Source organism: Musa acuminata, chromosome BXJ1-6, assembly GCF_036884655.1.
Source record: "Musa acuminata AAA Group cultivar baxijiao chromosome BXJ1-6, Cavendish_Baxijiao_AAA, whole genome shotgun sequence".
NCBI lineage: Eukaryota > Viridiplantae > Streptophyta > Magnoliopsida > Zingiberales > Musaceae > Musa > Musa acuminata.
This window is the reverse complement of record NC_088332.1, coordinates 25,932,501-25,949,638: the sequence shown is the minus strand read 5'-3', so window position 1 is coordinate 25,949,638 and position 17,138 is coordinate 25,932,501. Positions and strand designations below refer to the sequence as shown.

The following is a 17,138-nucleotide window of genomic DNA, read 5'->3' as shown; positions in this document are numbered from 1 at the left end:
AAGCATTGTATGGTCGGCTGACCCCTGTGATTCCAAAGTATGAAATTGGCTCGGCCAAGGTAGATCAGATCGACCAAGAATTGATTGACAGGGAAAAACTCTTACAACTGTTAAAGGATAATCTCTCTACCGCTCAAGCCAGAATGAAGTAGTAAGCCGACACACAACGAAGTGAAAGAGAATTTTTAGTAGGAGATTGGGTTTATCTTTGCCTACAGCCATACAAGCAACTTTCCATCAACACTCGAGCCTCCATGAAGTTATCCCCATGTTTTTATGGGCCCTATCAAATCACAGAGCGTATTGGAGCCGTGGCGTACAGACTTAAATTACCAAAGGATGCCAAAACTCACCCTGTCTTCCATGTGTCATGCTTGAAGCCCAAGTTGAGAGAACACGCCCAAGTTGGAAGAACACGAGTCACCCTAGATCCAACTGCCCAACACCACTAAGGATGGAGTTATTCAAGCCCAACCATAAGCCATCCTCAATCGCAGGATCGTGATGCGTCGTCGACGTCCCTCTACTGAAGTACTAGTACATTGGAATAATTTACCACTTGAAGACGCCACATGGGAATCATATGAGGAGCTGAAGACCTGGTTCCCTAAGTTCATGGAATCTCAGCCTTGAGGACAAGGCTGATTTTAAGAGGGCAGGTCTGTTAGGACTCTAGCTAGGAGAGTCCTAATTGAGAGGGGCATTAAAGAGGTGAAAAGGCCGATTAGGGTTAGGAGGTTATTTCTTAGAGAAGAATTAAGAGTTGTAAAGGAATATGAGTCTTGAGTAGGAGTCCTATTATGCAGTGTCTGCCATACCGAATCGTACCGCCCGGTACGGGCAGTACGTACCGGTCCGACAAGCCAGCGGTACGCGGACCGCTCGGTACCGGTCCGCACTGTAGCAATGCTACAGTGCTACACTTGGGTGTACCGCTCGGTAGATGAATGATATGGGTGTACCGCTCGGTACCAGTGCTACAGTGCTACACTTGGGTGTACCGCTCGGTACACCGTACCGTACCGGTACCGAGCCCAGGTCGAAATACCGGTACGGTACGGTATTGCGAACCTTGCTATTATGAGTTAGGATTTAGAAGCCCTATAAATAGTCATATTCCTCCTCTTTTGATAAGCAATAGATGAATCATTTCTACAACCTTTGAGCAGCAACTTGGAAGAAGGAACCCCTATAGAGTTCCAAGGAGGCTAATCCCCTAAAGAGATCAATCATACGTTTAGAATATATAAGGGTTCTAACACCAAGGCATCTAAGAAGGGAATCATTCGGAGGCACTAGTTTGAAGAAGAGTGGAAAGAAATAACATCCATGTTCCACCTATATTTTATGTATCTTATATCCCGTCACTTGGGCGAAGTCCAGTTCACTGTGACGACATGCTTTGTTCTATCATGTTGATGAAAGCTGCCATGTTGGAGCAACCATTATAAACACTAAGCATAGTATGCAAGTATTATCTGGATATGTCTTTGTTTTTTTCGGTTGGTGAAACCCACTGTTGGACCGAATGCTTTTAACATGTGATGATGCTTCTTTAGTGTCTTGGAGTTTCTATAAACAGGTTAAGGAGTAATTACATAAACAGGTTCAGAAATAATGAAATTTGTGGGGCGTCATTTACTCAAAAAAAATTTTATATTCACCTTATAAAGTATTGTTCATATTCATCAGTTGGATACACGAATGCATATTTATCTTTAGTTGAATGGGAAGATCTTTTTCGATTTTTATTATATGCATTATATTATAACCAGGCCTCTGAGGTTTCACGAATGCATATTTATCTTTAGTTGAATGGGAAGATCTTTTTCGATTTTTATTATATGCATTATATTATAACGAGGCCTCTGAGGTTTCACGAATGCATATTTATCTTTAGTTGAATGGGAAGATCTTTTTCGCGTGCTGACTGGATGCTGCAAGCAGATGGATCCAAGTGCAAACAAAAGGTAACCAACCACGTTAGCATATATTTTACGATTCCTAACTACTGATCCTCGGGATTGGGTGTATTTATTTGTTGGTTTTTGCAATCGATTGAATGTGGACAAGCATTCGTCTGACCTCAATTATTTCGGAGAGTTCCGATTGATAATAGAATAATAAGCTTCAGTAATAATCTGCAATATAGAAATCTTGATTTCACTTTCAACGGGTTTCCTGCTATTAGCATCTACATTGACGATCACTAACTCGGAACTGCTTGCAAAAAAAAAAAAAAAGGCAATCTGGGACAGTAATTGTATGCATATATTATTGTCACTATCTCTAATTAGCGACAATAACTATCAAGCTTTTAATATTAGGCTGACTATATTAGGCTGACTATATTAGGCAAAGCAATAGAGGAGATTTTTTTCAAAAAGAGATGATTTCGACATTATACAATAATAATACATTTAAGGAGATTTTTTTCCTTCTTTTGCAAAGATAAGTGATGACGACCGCTTTCAATTGCATTACTCGAACAGAGGAGTCAAAATATTAGTTGGCTGACACCTGCTGACCCTTCCATCCACTAGAAGTGCTTCTGTTCTGAATCCCCATCCCCCAGAGACTTGTTCTTGGTCATGAATCACGTCACCAAGGATTGACAAAATGTCAATGGAAGACTTGTTCTTGCAAGATCTACTTGGTCATGGATCACGTCACCAAGGATCCATGCACCCTTGGATCGACAAAATGTCAATGGAAGACTTGTTCTTGCAAGTTCGACTTGGTCATGGATCACGTCACCAAGGATCCATGCATCAAAGCAGACAAAATGTCAATGGAAGTAAGATATATTAGAGAATTAAATGAAAGTCATACATTAAGCAATTAACCTAGAAAATGTTACAAACGTAATATAAGAGATTAGGTGGTTTCCAGAAATGCCAAATTAAATGGTGCTCAAGATGAAAACAGATTATCCGAAACCCCAAATACACAGTTGGGAATGGCCATTTCTAACTTCCAATCAATCATTTGGTTGCCAAATGCTTGGCAAAAGAATGGATGTTAATGGTCCTAGCAAAAAGGGCACCATGTCTCTGGAGTTAAGCAAGTTTTTTGGCGCGGCCACTGGACGGTTGTGATTCGTCCTTCTTTGAGACAGACGATTCAGGTTTCCGAGCCCAAGCAGGAGCACGATCCGGTTCATAACGATAGTCATAGAATAGTTCCTCTCCTGCACTTATCCGTTCTTTGGCAAATATACCTACCCTGTGATCCCCGGCTACCATGATAACCTTCGCATAGCAGTTTGGATCTGGAGAATGGTTGGCAAACTTCAACTTATCACCCTTCCGATAGGCATCAAGAACAAACTGCACCGCACCAAAGGACACAAATCAGCAAGTAGATCAACTTTGTAGCATCGACATGCTTAACTGAATTACATGCCTGATCATTAAGGTTGAAAAGAAACGACGAATTTTCACGGTCATATATCTTGCCACGCTTATCTGCTTCTCTGTGGGAGATCAACTCTCCGGTATATTCACCAAGGTATTCATGTTTACTAACACTATTCTGTCAAGAAAGAACATAATCCAATATGGTTAATATCATGCACAAAAAATTATATTATATAAGGAATTTTACCTTAAGAAATGCCCCCCAACCAGAAACATCAGATCTTCCAAGTAAGACCTGACAATACAAACCTTCAGATGAGTAAAAAATTCAACCTCACATGTTGGATTGGGTGGTTGCAGTGTTGTATTGCGGAAGAATATACAACAAGTAAATCATATGCAACAGGATGTGCAAAGGAGAATCAATTATTGCATACAGCACAATTTGAAGAAACAGTAATACTCCAAAATATTGAGAAAATATACAACCTCAACATTAGTAACTAGCAAACATGAAAGAAAAAATGGTCCGACTCTTAATGGCATCTCAACAAATCAACCAGACATGGTTAGTGATGCTAAAATCTAATAGCCATAAGAAGCATTCTATGGTTGCAAAATAAGTGATCAACATGTAATGCTACATGGAGGAGCATTCTATGTTTGACATATGACAAATTGCAATGTCTTGGCTGCCATAATTGATGTTTCCTTTAACAAGAACTTTGCATTTCCCTTCAAAAAGTTTTTCCTTTAAGATTACAACATATTTGAAGAAAATTGGAGAACCATGTAGGATACAAAAGAGAGTTTAGCATCCACAATTATTTGAGAAACTATGTAGCATTATATATGTATATATGTATGTATATATGTATGTATATATATGTATATATATATACATATATATACATACATATATATATACATATATATACATATATATATACATATATATACACATATATATACATATATATATACATATATATATATATATATACGTATATATAAGTGCCTCCAACCCTAATTTTAAAATCGACCCTACCCCACTCGAAACATCGCTTCTGACATGCAAAAATCTCTATGTGACGTTCACTAGCGATACACTGATTCCTCACAGCAGAGTGAGCAACAATTCATAACAAGGGTGTACTTCAGAAGGGCAGTGATGATGCCTCTCATCCCTCCACAAGTTTGCCTCTCACTCTCCCTCCATTGGGAGAACCCCCCACCCCCCCAAAAAAACAAACAAAACCACCACCAACAGTCCCAATCTCTCTCCTTTTTCCTCCCTGAGAGGATGATTAACATAGCTTATAAAAAGGCCTTTTGCAACTTCAAAAACAAATAACTACTTATGCCAGCCTTTGGTGTTTTGGTATACATTGTTAAAACCTTAATGCAAGCATTATGCACATATAAGGATAAGATTGAAACAAGCGCTACACGATAGTGGGAAAGCCATATGTTTTAAAAATGTTAATTTAAGAACTTAAGCCCATATATAAGTACAAAACTGAAATTAGAAGTGCCATGAGATGGTAGGGATGGCAGATATTTCACTGATTTAGTGAAGGTTTTATGCACATGCATAAAGAGATAAGTTAATTGAATTAGATATCCCATGAGCTTGTGGGGAGGTCCATAAAACCTTACTGAAAAAGTCAGATGATATTGGCCCTAACACAAATGAAAGATGTTTGAGAAGAGTTAAATAGTTGGAAAGAATCCATCTAATGGTACCAAATTGTCTTGACTAAAAATTTGAGTTTGATTTAAATTTCATACCAAGTTGATAATTAATATCAATTGCAACATGACACACCGACAAATTATGTAGAAAACATCATAAACAACAAAAGAACACTTAAAAAGAATAGGAACAATGAAAAGAACCAATAAGGATCAGTCTTACCCTTTGGCGTTGTTTTAGTAGAAGCTTCATATTGCGACATTCATAGTTATCTCCTCTTTGATTAGGGCCTCCTAATGTACCATCACCACAACTACAAGATGATTAAAGAAACATACAGTAAAAGGTGCTACGCAACACACACAAGCAGGTAAGACAGATGAGGCTTAGACATACCCAACCCAACAATTTCTACAAACATCTGGGTCACATTCTCTATCAGCAGCAAAACATGGGCATTGACGGCTGCGGCATTGACTCTTAGCACAATGACAACCTCGGAACCGGTTTTTACATATTTTAGGACATCTAAATACAAACAAATATATAAATTAAAATTGTTCTTATAAATATGTCAGAGCAGCACATGGATAACATAATGTCAACAATTTTAACAGTAATGATAAGATAAACAGAGAATGATATACAATATTTGATAGAATCAGCCTAGCCATTATACAATTAATTTGAAATGGAAAATTAATACAACAAACAGAAGGAAAATTATAACATTGACATTCATGAGCTTAAACATCAACACAAAATAAAATAAAACTATATTTACAAGCTATAACAGAGGATTTTTTAATCCTTCCATTGCACAATTTACTAAGAGCATAGCGAAGCAGATTTCACCACATGGCAAAAAGGGTGGAGATACAAAAAATAGTATGTGCAATACCAGGAATTGGAGTGTCCTATCCTTAGACTACAGACAGCAGTTTTGTATGCTATGAGCTTTATTCTTTTTCACATTTGTTTTAGAAAATTTGCAAATTTGTGACCCTGATTTGTGGATACTATAATTCCAAACATTGTACAAAAATTTCCAAAATGACAAATCCATCTGACAACAATTTTTTTCTGGTAAATAAGCCTTTATGACCAATTTGATGGGTCCTGGATCTATTTTCATCTCAGATAATTATTCACATGTATCCTAACCACATTTCAAATCAAGGATTTTAATTTCATATGATACCGCCCATACCGGGCGGTACATACCGGTCTGCTAGCAGATCGGTACGCGGACCGCCTGCTACCGGGCAATATCAGCTTGGCTGCGGCCTAGCTACGATGAGGGAAGAAGAAGTGTCGAGGGAGAAGGCGCTCGAAGAAGAGGGAGAACCTCAACGCTTTCCGATCCGGCACAGCTCTCCCTCGACGATCCCGATCCAGGAGGTAATGAAGAGGCAGCGGCTCGGCTTCTTCGCCAAAGGTCGAAGACGCATGCAGATTTCGCTACGTTCTTCGTCGAAAGCCGGAGATGCCTATGACCTTCACCGCATTCTTCCGCTTGCAGTCTTCACGGCGTTCTTTGCCAAGGCCGAAGACACTTGCGGCCTTCGCCACGTTCTTCGCTAAAGGCTAAAGAGGTATGTAGCCTTTGACGTCTTCGCCGAACGCCGCAGTTGAGAAGACCGCGTTCTTCTCCTTGTTTGACGCGAGGAGAAGGAAAGGAGGCGACGTTGCCGAGGCAACGTACACCTCCTTTTTTTATATTTTTATATATTAATTTTTATATTATTATTATTATTATTATTTATTATATATACCGAGCGATACACCCTAGCATACCGCTCGATACGCCCGTACCGTACCAAGCAAAGATCAAAACGTCGATACAATACAAAATTACAAATCTTGTTTCAAATAATATCACAAACAAAAGAAATTGTTTGACAAAGAATCCTAATGCCACATAAAGAAAAGTAGGGATGGAAAAAAATGGACAGGTGGACCAGCTCAGCAAAGACTAACCAAGTCAATACAATTCATGGAATTGAATAACATGGAATGTAGGGCATTAAATTAAATGCTACGGGAGAGAGAGCATATGTTAAAACTAAAATTCTACTTCTCAAAATAGTTTTGCAGTAATTTACAGTAAAGGAATCGATAAATCAGTTTTGCCTTGGTGCATTGTGTAGAATAATTCACAAACCAGATTAAAAAGAACGCATGAAATATAGTCACCAAAAACAACCTATTATTTTATCTGTTTGACCTTTCACAGATGCTACTTTAGATGGCAAATAAAAAAATATAAAAAGAAGAATAAAAATATAGCATTATAGAGACATGTAATGCTTTATCAGAAGTATAGTATCATGGAAGTACAGAAAAGTGGATGATGTGATATGTGATTATATAAGACTTGATGAGCTTACTTCTACTAACCAAGGTCTAAGCATTTTAAACCACAAGGCTTGAGGCCATCTTACAGTTAACAGACCAGTGAGCATAGTAAACGAGAAATAACAATTAGTATCAGAGTGATGCAAATTACAAAGTGGAGCCATCAACGGTTTCATATATTTTATGTGCCACCTATTAAAGAATGATTCTAGATCATATGACTTATGTATAGGACCTGGACAAGAACACCAAGGCTTTGAGGGAAATGCCCCCATTAGTCATACTGAGGGAAACTTTGGTATTAAGACATGACAACTAACTGTAACATGGCCTCAAGCATAATTTTGAACAATGCGATTAGGGCGTTCATCCAAATTATTGGGCCAGTGGGCCTATCATGTTGGATTATGGAGTTGACAAGTTCGGTTCAGTGGAATGAAGAAACAACTCACCCACAATATTTTTCACAGCATGTCCCATTTAGAAGGCAACGACATTGCTTTCCACAAGCAGACTGGCAACCACAAGGGTTGTACTGCCGACAAGGCTGATCTTTCCTCTCAGTAATTCTTTTCCGTATTGAATGGTACCCAGCTGATTTCCACGTGTATTTCAAACGACGAACCCTTCCTCGCCGTCGCAAGAACCTTGACCTTGTTCGTAACTCAGAGACCTGGACATGAACAGTGGAAATCAACAAGTAAGCAAGTTAAGGCCTTGACAAAGTATACATTCATATATTTCACCTACAGTATATCATATCAGAACCTTGCCATGGCCTTCAACTAGAGAAATAGCACCATCAGCTGCCCTATATGTTGCATTATCTTGAATGTGGTTCATGTATTGAAAAACTTCAACACAAGTCTTCATTCCACTCAAAAGATTTCTAGCAATCAAACAACTGTTGAAGAATGAACCACATCACTCAAAAGATTTCTAGCAATCAAACATCTGATGTAAAATGTGCCTAGCTCATAGAGTAAATAAAGATGTAAAATATAAATAGTAAGCACTCCCCTGTCAAGCTTCTCACTGAGATGGAAGGCTAAATGCCACAAAACATAATAGGCATTCATAAATGCAAATGCATACAGAATCAAAACTATGCTTCCAGTCTGTTCGCAAAAAATTTGATCAGATACTGATATGAAAATTTTGATAAAAAATAAGTTTGTAGTACTTGTATTCCAGCTTGCAAGCACATATAAATGCTTCAATGCGCACAACACAAAGAGTCGGGCATTTCAGCAAGGTTCAGAGGAACAATAGTACACTGTGACTGCATTTTAAATGAATAAAATATTAGAAGTTGCATTAGAGACCAAATGGCTATGTGGCTTTGAATTTGTTAGTGTTCCAATGGTCAGACACTATGTAAAATGAACTAAACATATGGAAGCAAAAAATCAAGTAATTTCTTTTATATTAATATTTTTCCATCATTGAGTGGGGAAACAAAAAGGAACTCCATGACCTCTTAAGGTTGTGATTCGACAAACCTCCACTAAGGATTCCATGTGATGTTAACTTAAGCATCAAAAGTGATGTTTTTATCTCATTATCTGCATCTGATGAATACTACCAGAGTGGTTTTCCTGGTAATGCCTACCACCCAAAAAATTTGCACTTAGTAAAAAAAAACTTTAATGGACTTACAAACCACTTTTGACAGAAATAAGATGGTATAAATGCTTACATAAGCATTTCAAATGGGAAGGGAAATCAAGGCACCATATAGTTGACAACAAGAAGCCTCAGATGCCACTTTACATATCATGATTAGAGTGATACATGTGAAATCAAGTACAGCGGTATCACAACAAAAATCTCATTGTCAAAAATACTTGAATCAAATTTTACTCAGCCAACACATTTTGTCTGTTATTATATATTTTCAACTAAAACAGTTCTCTAATGTGATTCAAACCGAAGGAGGTTTTGTTCCATCAACTGGGAGTTTAATTTAAGTTTGCATCATTGGATCAAAGAATTTCAAATACTTGTATATCAGTTTTCATAAGTTAATTTGATGTTCTACTGAGACTGGAAGCACATCTACAACAACCAAAGCAGAGCATCTGACCACTTAAATCCTTTACTGGACTTAGAAAAAGAGAGGGAGTGTGAAGCAGTAGCCATTCACCCAATGTTTCTAAAAGACAGCTCACCAAGTCCATGGCATGTGAAAACAAAGAAAACAAGCTAACAGACAGGAATTAAAAGGGTTAAGTCCTACATTTATAAAACCTTTCCACAGAATTAGGTGCTTCATGATCAAAAAGGTCTACTACTTCTAAAGTTATCCATTTTATCATACAAAATAAAGAAAAGCATTGAAAAATCCAACATCTTCCTTATTTTCTTTGGGTGAAACATAAGACCAGGAAAATTTTGGTCCTCATAGCACTTTGATGCTTATGTGAAAGGTTGGAATTGTTATGAGAAAAAATAATAATAATGGATGGCTATTGTTTCCTTGATGCATATAAATGTCAAAAGCAGAAGACTCAATTGAAATAGTTTAATCCACTGTCCCTATCTTTTTCTCTTGGCTGAGACCTTAGAGTCACAAGACTCCTTGTTGCCACAAGAAACTTTATCAGACTACCAATCTCATAAAGGACCCCACCCAGAAGAAACTCTTTTGATCTTTTCTAATCAGGCATAATCCCTCGGGAAGGTCAATGCTCTGCAAGTTTGAGTACATGATCCTTATGTAACAACTTCAAATTAAATTAATTTTTTTTACTATCATCAACCAATTATTTAACAGCCAAACAGTGATTTAAAAAGTACTAGGCGCCAAAAGACGTCAAGGTCCAAAAACGCCCGAGGCGCTAGGCGCTCGCCTGAGCGAAGCGAGACGCTAAAATATAAAAATATATAATATAATTAATAAATATAATTATTTAAAATTTTAAATTAAAATATGCTATTAAATTAAGAAAATCTAAGATACAAAATCACAATGTCACATTAACAAAAAGTTTCAAAATTCAAAACAATAAAATTTTCTATCAAAGTCATCCATCATAATCAATATTATCGTCAATTTCACATAAATCATCTTCATTGAATCTTTTTTTGATGCCATTAGAGACTCTATTGAGTTGCTCTGTACACTTACCATTTATCTTGAAACCTAACAATAATTTTAAATAAATAAAAATTAACAGTATTAAAATCAAAATAATATATTATTAATCTATTAACAGTATTGAAAATTAATAATTTCAAATAAACTTAATAATATTAATAGTATACTGTATACTGTTAACAGAAGGAGAAGAAGGAAGTGTAAGGGGGTGTTGAGCCTGCTGACTGAGAAAAGAGGAAGCGGCAGCGGCAGCGGCAGCGGAGTGTAAGGAGGCAACGGCAGCGGCGAGCTGCGACAGCGACGAGCAGGAGCAGGAGCGGGAGCGGGAGCGACGAGCAGCGAGAGGCACGAGCGGCGACAACGGCACCGTTTGTGAGCAGCGACAGCGGCGAGCAACGACAGCGGCAACGGGAGTAGGAGCGGGAGCGGAAGCAGGAGCGGCGAGCAACGAGAGGCACGAGCGACGACAGCGTTTGCGAGCAGCGACAACGGCGAGCAGCGAGATCGGGATCGGGAGCGGCAACGAGGGTTAGGGTTGGGTTGTCACTGATATTGGTTTTAGTTGGTTCGATTGAACCAACTAACCACCGGAGACCAAACCAGGACCGAACCAGGCCTAAAATCCTGGTTCGGTCACCTTGGTTAACCCAGGCGCTCGCCCAGTGCCTGGGCTCGTGCGAGCGCCCAGGCGGTGCCTCTTTGAAGTGCGCCGCCTAGAAGATTAGCGAGGCGCTCGGGCCTCGACGAGGCGGTGCCTCTTTGAAGCGCGCCGCCTAGAAGATTAGCGAGGCGCTCGGGCCTCGCCTCGCCTTGCCCGAGCGCCTTTTTAAATCGCTGCAACCAAAAACATCACACTCTATTAATTTTTTTTATGTAAGCATGTACTTAATCCTCCTAGAAAAAAATGCAAAAACACTAGATCAGAAAAGGTCAAGAAAGTGTTTACCAATTCCAATAATCATACCAGACGATAAATTTACAAAAGTAGTGAACATTTGAAGACCAGCAGTATACTCTTACGGTCTTACCTGTTCCTTCCAAAAATCTCTAAACCTTTAAGAAAGAGGCCCTGTTCAATAATCTTCCATGGTTTACTATCCGTCTTCACAAGTTTGCAGATGTTCTCATCAACAAACTCCTCTTTCCTTTCGCTTTCATCACCATCTGTTGCTGAAGGCTCCATTGATGCCTGGAAAATATTATCATTTTGAGCTTCAACATATTTTGAGTTCATACTGTCCTGATGCTGTATGGCCTTCTTCCTGTTGTTTCTTATAGTTGAAGACTTAATTATTTTGTTTATCATCGATGAACTAGAATTTTTATTGTCCTTTCGTGTATCTGATCGGAGCTTCATATCTCGAGCAACAAGGCATCCACTAACAATTGAATCAGCATCTGACTGCATCATTTTCTTCTGTTTCTTCCTTATGCAAATAAGAACACGTTCAGCAACTCTTTTATTGGTTTTCTTCCTAGTTCCACATTTTCCACGCTGCTTATTTTTTGTAGGTGAGGAAGAGAGTTGAGCAGATACATTATCCTGATTGACACGTGTGTCAGACTCACTAGTCTCAGAGACAACCTTTGCATTTGAAGACGCACTTTCATTTTGATGAGACTTTGCCCTCCTTCCTGTGGAACCTTTAATTTTTCTTCTTGGAGACAATTGTGATCCAGGACTACCAACTGAATGAGTTGCCTCTTCAAGGTCATGGGGCTGAGAATTTGCAGTAGCTGTACTTTCTGATTTGGAAGCCTGATAAAAGTAAGAAACAGAACATGAACATGTAACAAATATGAGTTCACAATCAGTCAGGAGTAAAGAAACTTTAAAATGTAATGAGATATATGGATAACATTACCAATTTATAGCAATGAATACCACATGGATCACCATCATCTGAGTTGGTCCAGGGATGCTGTTTCTCTGCCTGATACACAATCCAATTGATGAACTATATCAAGCAAATACAAAGGTTGAAATATAGATGAGACAAGATGACAACTTACAGGAAACACCAGATCCTGAGAACATCCGTGCAGTCTACAATCAAAAACCTGTAAAATCAATCCAGAAGCAAAGAGAATTTCATCATCTGGTAAAATAAGATTACGGCAAGCTAGAAAACTCTATTTTTATAGTAAAATCATACTGGAACTTACCAGACAACGGCGGCAAAAAAGGTTATCAAAAGAATCTAATGCTGCCTCCAGATCCTTTTCAAGAAATGCATCATCCACTCTAACATTAGGTTCAACTTCCACATTTTTTACACACTCTTCATTAGAGTCTCGCTTAAGAAAGTTCTCAAATCTCGCCTGTATAAGATGTTTGGTGTGGTTTCACACCTCTGTAAATGCCAGCAAAAAGTGAATCGGAAACAGCTAAACCTAAATTTATACTAGATCAACTAAAGACAAATACTGGTAACAGAAGAAAAATATTGACCATGTGAAGAACTCACATATGACATATGCGAGTAGGTGTGAGATCATAGGCAAAAAAAAGAAACATACCCTGATTTCAACAGAATTCTTCTCCAGGCTTTGAGACAATGTATCTAGAGCCACATCAGATAGGCCAACTCGTTCAATAGTCATTCTAGAATGGGATATAAAAAAACAAAGATTATATTTTCAATTAATTTTTTATGAACAAGCATAGGAACACTGATTAGATTATAGCTGGTGCACATCTAGAAATAATTTTCATTCTCAAGTGATCATCACTTTGACAACCAACTGAGAATTTATTCATAGTCCTAATAGGCTACAAGGTGAACTATGCAAGACTGCAAATTCAGGCAATTCAACCCAAAAAAGAAGTAGAAGAATCACTCCTTAACAGCAGCAAGCAAATTAAGATCCCAGGGCCAAAAACAAAAACACCAGCAGAAACAGCTTAAGATTTGATGCAGGAACAAAACCAGAGTTAAATCAAAGATTAGCTTATAAAAATGAAAGACAAGGGACAGTCACCAGAAATATAGCAGGGCACAATGGTCTTTTATGGTAAAGACATTATTCCTTTGCAGAGAAATTTATTGTGAGAAGGTAGAACAGAAGTTGGGCACCTTTTCAGGTGTATCAAGATTAGTCATGCCAATAGGCACAAGTCAAAACATACTAGAGATATCTATGGATCATGATTGATCATTAATTAGTTAGTGTCACAAAAAAAACGCATTCCAATTTTGTCAGTTACATGTCCAAATACTATTATTGATTGCAATATGCATTTGATGTGATGCTTGTCTGCTAACACTTATTGTAAAAACACCAAATCCCATCGGCAGATACTATGGACAATTCTGAGATTCAGAAGCAACATTGGCCCTTAACACCTTTGAACATTTTATATTTTGCATCAATATGACCTCATTAATTTGAACCCAAAATGCAAATAACTTGTTTTGAAGACTTATGAATTCAGGACAAAAGGAACATTAATGTTTAATATAGTTTGACCTGTTTAATGCAAATAAACTAATGCATGGATAAGATCAAAAATGTGAATTAAAATCATACTGATGGTTAATAATGCACAACAAAGAAAGATCTGGCCAAAACCATTAGGATGCACTCAGATTATAAAGTAAAAATGTATTCAACAAAGCTAAATAGCAAGAAAGGATCCATGAAATCAATCCTAAATATTTAGGAAAAGGACTCTGCTGTAGTTATAACTTAAAATTAGTCATTGAAGTATGAATGTAACCTATTTCTTTTCATATATAAGATATTTTGCCATAAAATTCATGCCCTAAAGAGAACAATGTATGAACAATGGGGGCAAAAAAAACAAGAAAGAGAAACTGAGAAGGATGGAGAAACTAAAAAAAGCAATGAGACGAGATTAAAAAAATTCCATCTGTTCAAAAATCAATTTCTTGAAGATAAGTATCATTTATTTTAAAACCTCGATTAGAAGATAATTGCATGAACAGGTTGAATCTACATTTCAAATTCTACTCTATATCACAACCATTCTTTCAATCCTGATCCAAACACAGTTCAAAAGGATTTCATGTGTGCAAAGTATGTGGACCAAAAATAGAGTTGAGTTGTATTCCAAGAAGCGTATTCATCTCATCATATTTTGGAATGCTTTTGGACAATTATGGTTGATCTTGTTCTTAATCATTTGAAATGCTTATGCAAACAAGAGCATTTGTTAGGAATTAGAATAGCAACTTAACCAAGACATAATGATCCAACTAAGGTAACAGGGCAACACACAAGACCAAATAAAAAGCTACAACTGAAATTACAAAAAGAGTCTTGAGCAGCATAATCTTCAAAGAGATGTGGAGCTAAAACATTGGATGCTTTTAAAAAAATTAAGGTTTTACCAACCGGATAATGAAATCTTCATGTGTTCCAAACTCTTTCTTCTCTTCCTCATCCTCAACAAAATCATCTTCACTGTCACTGCAGATTAAAGCTTCACCACAATTTTGATCATAATAAATTCTTCTACGACCCACAACTGATTGATCCTCTGTCATTATTTGGTTCCTATAAAATGAATTTTGCAATGAATAAAATAGCATTGTGCATTAAAAAATTAGAGGCATTCACTGATTCTTTTGGTGTTCCATTTGAGGAGGATGAAGATGGAGCAAAAGCATAAAACAGGATACAGTGAAAATGTTCTATTGTTTCTTTCAATTCTCCAGTCAATACAAACAAAAGCATACACAACTTTATCAAATCTGATATGTAAAGCACAGAATTACTCATACTAATTTATACAAAGAGAATCACTCCTAGGCTAAAAGCAAAAATAACAAGTCCAGGAATTCAAATTGAAGTCAAATAACTATGATTTTTGGAAGTTATGGCGAGAAACTGAGGATTTGATGCAAGGATAGGTGCTCTTTACATGCTCCTGCAAAATGTCTTGAGGTTGATGGGTAACTGGGCTGTCTCAATAATAACAATGAGGGTTTCATGTTGACTTTAAAGATGTACAGAGGTACCATCAGTAGGGGTTGCAAAAGAGCTAATAGTGCTGTTGATAAAGGCCATTGGACTATGATAATGAAATTTGAATTCTCTGATACCTAAGGCATAAAAGCAGAGAACTAGATATGGTGTAAATTGTATGCTTTCATTCATTCAATCAGTATATATACAGAGGCATGCACAGGTTTATTAAATCTGATGTGAAAAGGAGATACTCCTATGCTAAAGGTCATCAGGTTCAAAAAATTAAGGAATTTAAATTAATCCAAATGTCATGATTTGTTTAGAGTGTCAATCATTGGAGAATAGAGTATCCACGCATGGTCTGGAAAATAACAACATAAACAATGTAACCCCTGCTTTATCCTTGCTTGAAAAGAGGCTGATCTTTAGAACTTTCAAAAAAAACACTCTGACCTACAAAATATTTTTTTAATGCTTTAAAGTCAAGTCAAAGTTAATTGCCTCCAAATTATCAGAAGCCATCTGATCAGTACAGACTCTTAAAAGTAAAATTTATAAAAATGCAAATATAAATTTGTTTCAACCATCAATCCTCTCTTCTTCCCAGATGGGAATAAAACCTGAAGTTGCCACTTAATTTTATAGATTTTATAGAGACAAGAATATGCAGTATAAAGCAAGTAATGTCGCAGCAGTTATTGCATGTGATGCAGCTTCACAGTATTTCAACCAGGTGACATAAAACCTGACTTTTGAAATATTGAGTCAACAATAACAAAAGAGAAACTCAAATTCCATACAACCATAAACAATTCCAATTGGCAACATAAAAGATGAACTCAGCCACTTAAAAGTTAAAACACAACTTTGTATATATCATTTTACACATATGAATGTTCATCCTTGTAGAAATCAAGGAGCAACACTGATTTGTGTGGAATAAAGAACCTGTTAATGTTTGTGCAATCTCAGGTTTACACATATTGAAGCAAAGTTCTTGTACATGAATATAAATAGGTGAGCACATATATAATTGCCCTAATGTTGTACAGATGTACCTGTCCAAAAATATCCATGTAGTATATGGAGGTAGTTTGGGCACTTCAGGGAGTTTGATCAGTCGAACTCCATTTTTTCCTCCAAAATTGTTCCCTATAAGAACAGTTGAGGATGCATATGAACTTTCTTCTTGACAACTACCACTATCCTTTTCTCCAGCAGATTGTTCAAGACTATTTACTGTACAAAGGGCATCATCTTGCCTCCTTGTTAAGAGATTTGTGTCTAAATCACTGTTGTGGTCTGAACTATTTCTTCTAACCTTGGATAAATTATAAACCAGTTGTGTCATGCTACTGAGTTTCTGCTTGTTCTCATCCATTTTTTTCTGGAAAAAAAAAATGAAACTCAGCAATGGTTTTATGAAGGCTCAAGAAGTTATCAAAGAGAAGATAATAGTCAGCAGCAATATATTATTGTACTTAATAGTGAAACAAACAATGGCATTTCTAAATTGGAACCTTGATATAAGTGCAACGATCAGAAAAGACTTGTTTCTTCAAAGAATCTATAATTTCCATAACATCCGAAGGAGTACAATTTCCTTCTTTAACTCCAACTATCTGCACTTACAGAAAAACAGAACATTATAAATTGAATATACAATGTTATTGTCATGCTTAAATGGAAC

At 37.0% G+C, this 17,138-nt stretch overlaps 1 protein-coding gene across 2 annotated transcripts in view; it reads right to left on the bottom strand.

Annotated features, from left to right (window-relative positions):
• Positions 1-2,788: 2,788 nt before the first annotated feature.
• The window catches only part of LOC135676651 (histone-lysine N-methyltransferase CLF-like), a 16,736-nt gene continuing 2,386 nt past the window's right edge, over positions 2,789-17,138 (bottom strand). Inside the window, exons 2-16 of one of the 2 annotated variants that reach the window (XM_065188063.1) lie at positions 16,969-17,070; positions 16,507-16,835; positions 14,873-15,034; positions 13,034-13,118; positions 12,680-12,835; positions 12,527-12,574; positions 12,379-12,447; positions 11,542-12,272; positions 8,182-8,317; positions 7,866-8,086; positions 5,452-5,583; positions 5,278-5,368; positions 3,607-3,654; positions 3,406-3,534; positions 2,789-3,329 (exon numbers count right to left, since the gene is read on the bottom strand). In XM_065188063.1, the coding sequence (XP_065044135.1) occupies positions 3,060-3,329; positions 3,406-3,534; positions 3,607-3,654; positions 5,278-5,368; positions 5,452-5,583; positions 7,866-8,086; positions 8,182-8,317; positions 11,542-12,272; positions 12,379-12,447; positions 12,527-12,574; positions 12,680-12,835; positions 13,034-13,118; positions 14,873-15,034; positions 16,507-16,835; positions 16,969-17,070 (2,709 nt within the window). In that variant the 3' untranslated portion in view covers positions 2,789-3,059. Of the gene's footprint in view, positions 3,330-3,405; positions 3,535-3,606; positions 3,655-5,277; positions 5,369-5,451; positions 5,584-7,865; positions 8,087-8,181; positions 8,318-11,541; positions 12,273-12,378; positions 12,448-12,526; positions 12,575-12,679; positions 12,836-13,033; positions 13,119-14,872; positions 15,035-16,506; positions 16,836-16,968; positions 17,071-17,138 lie in introns of those variants that run through there. The other variant, XR_010514356.1, reaches the window with a different exon arrangement.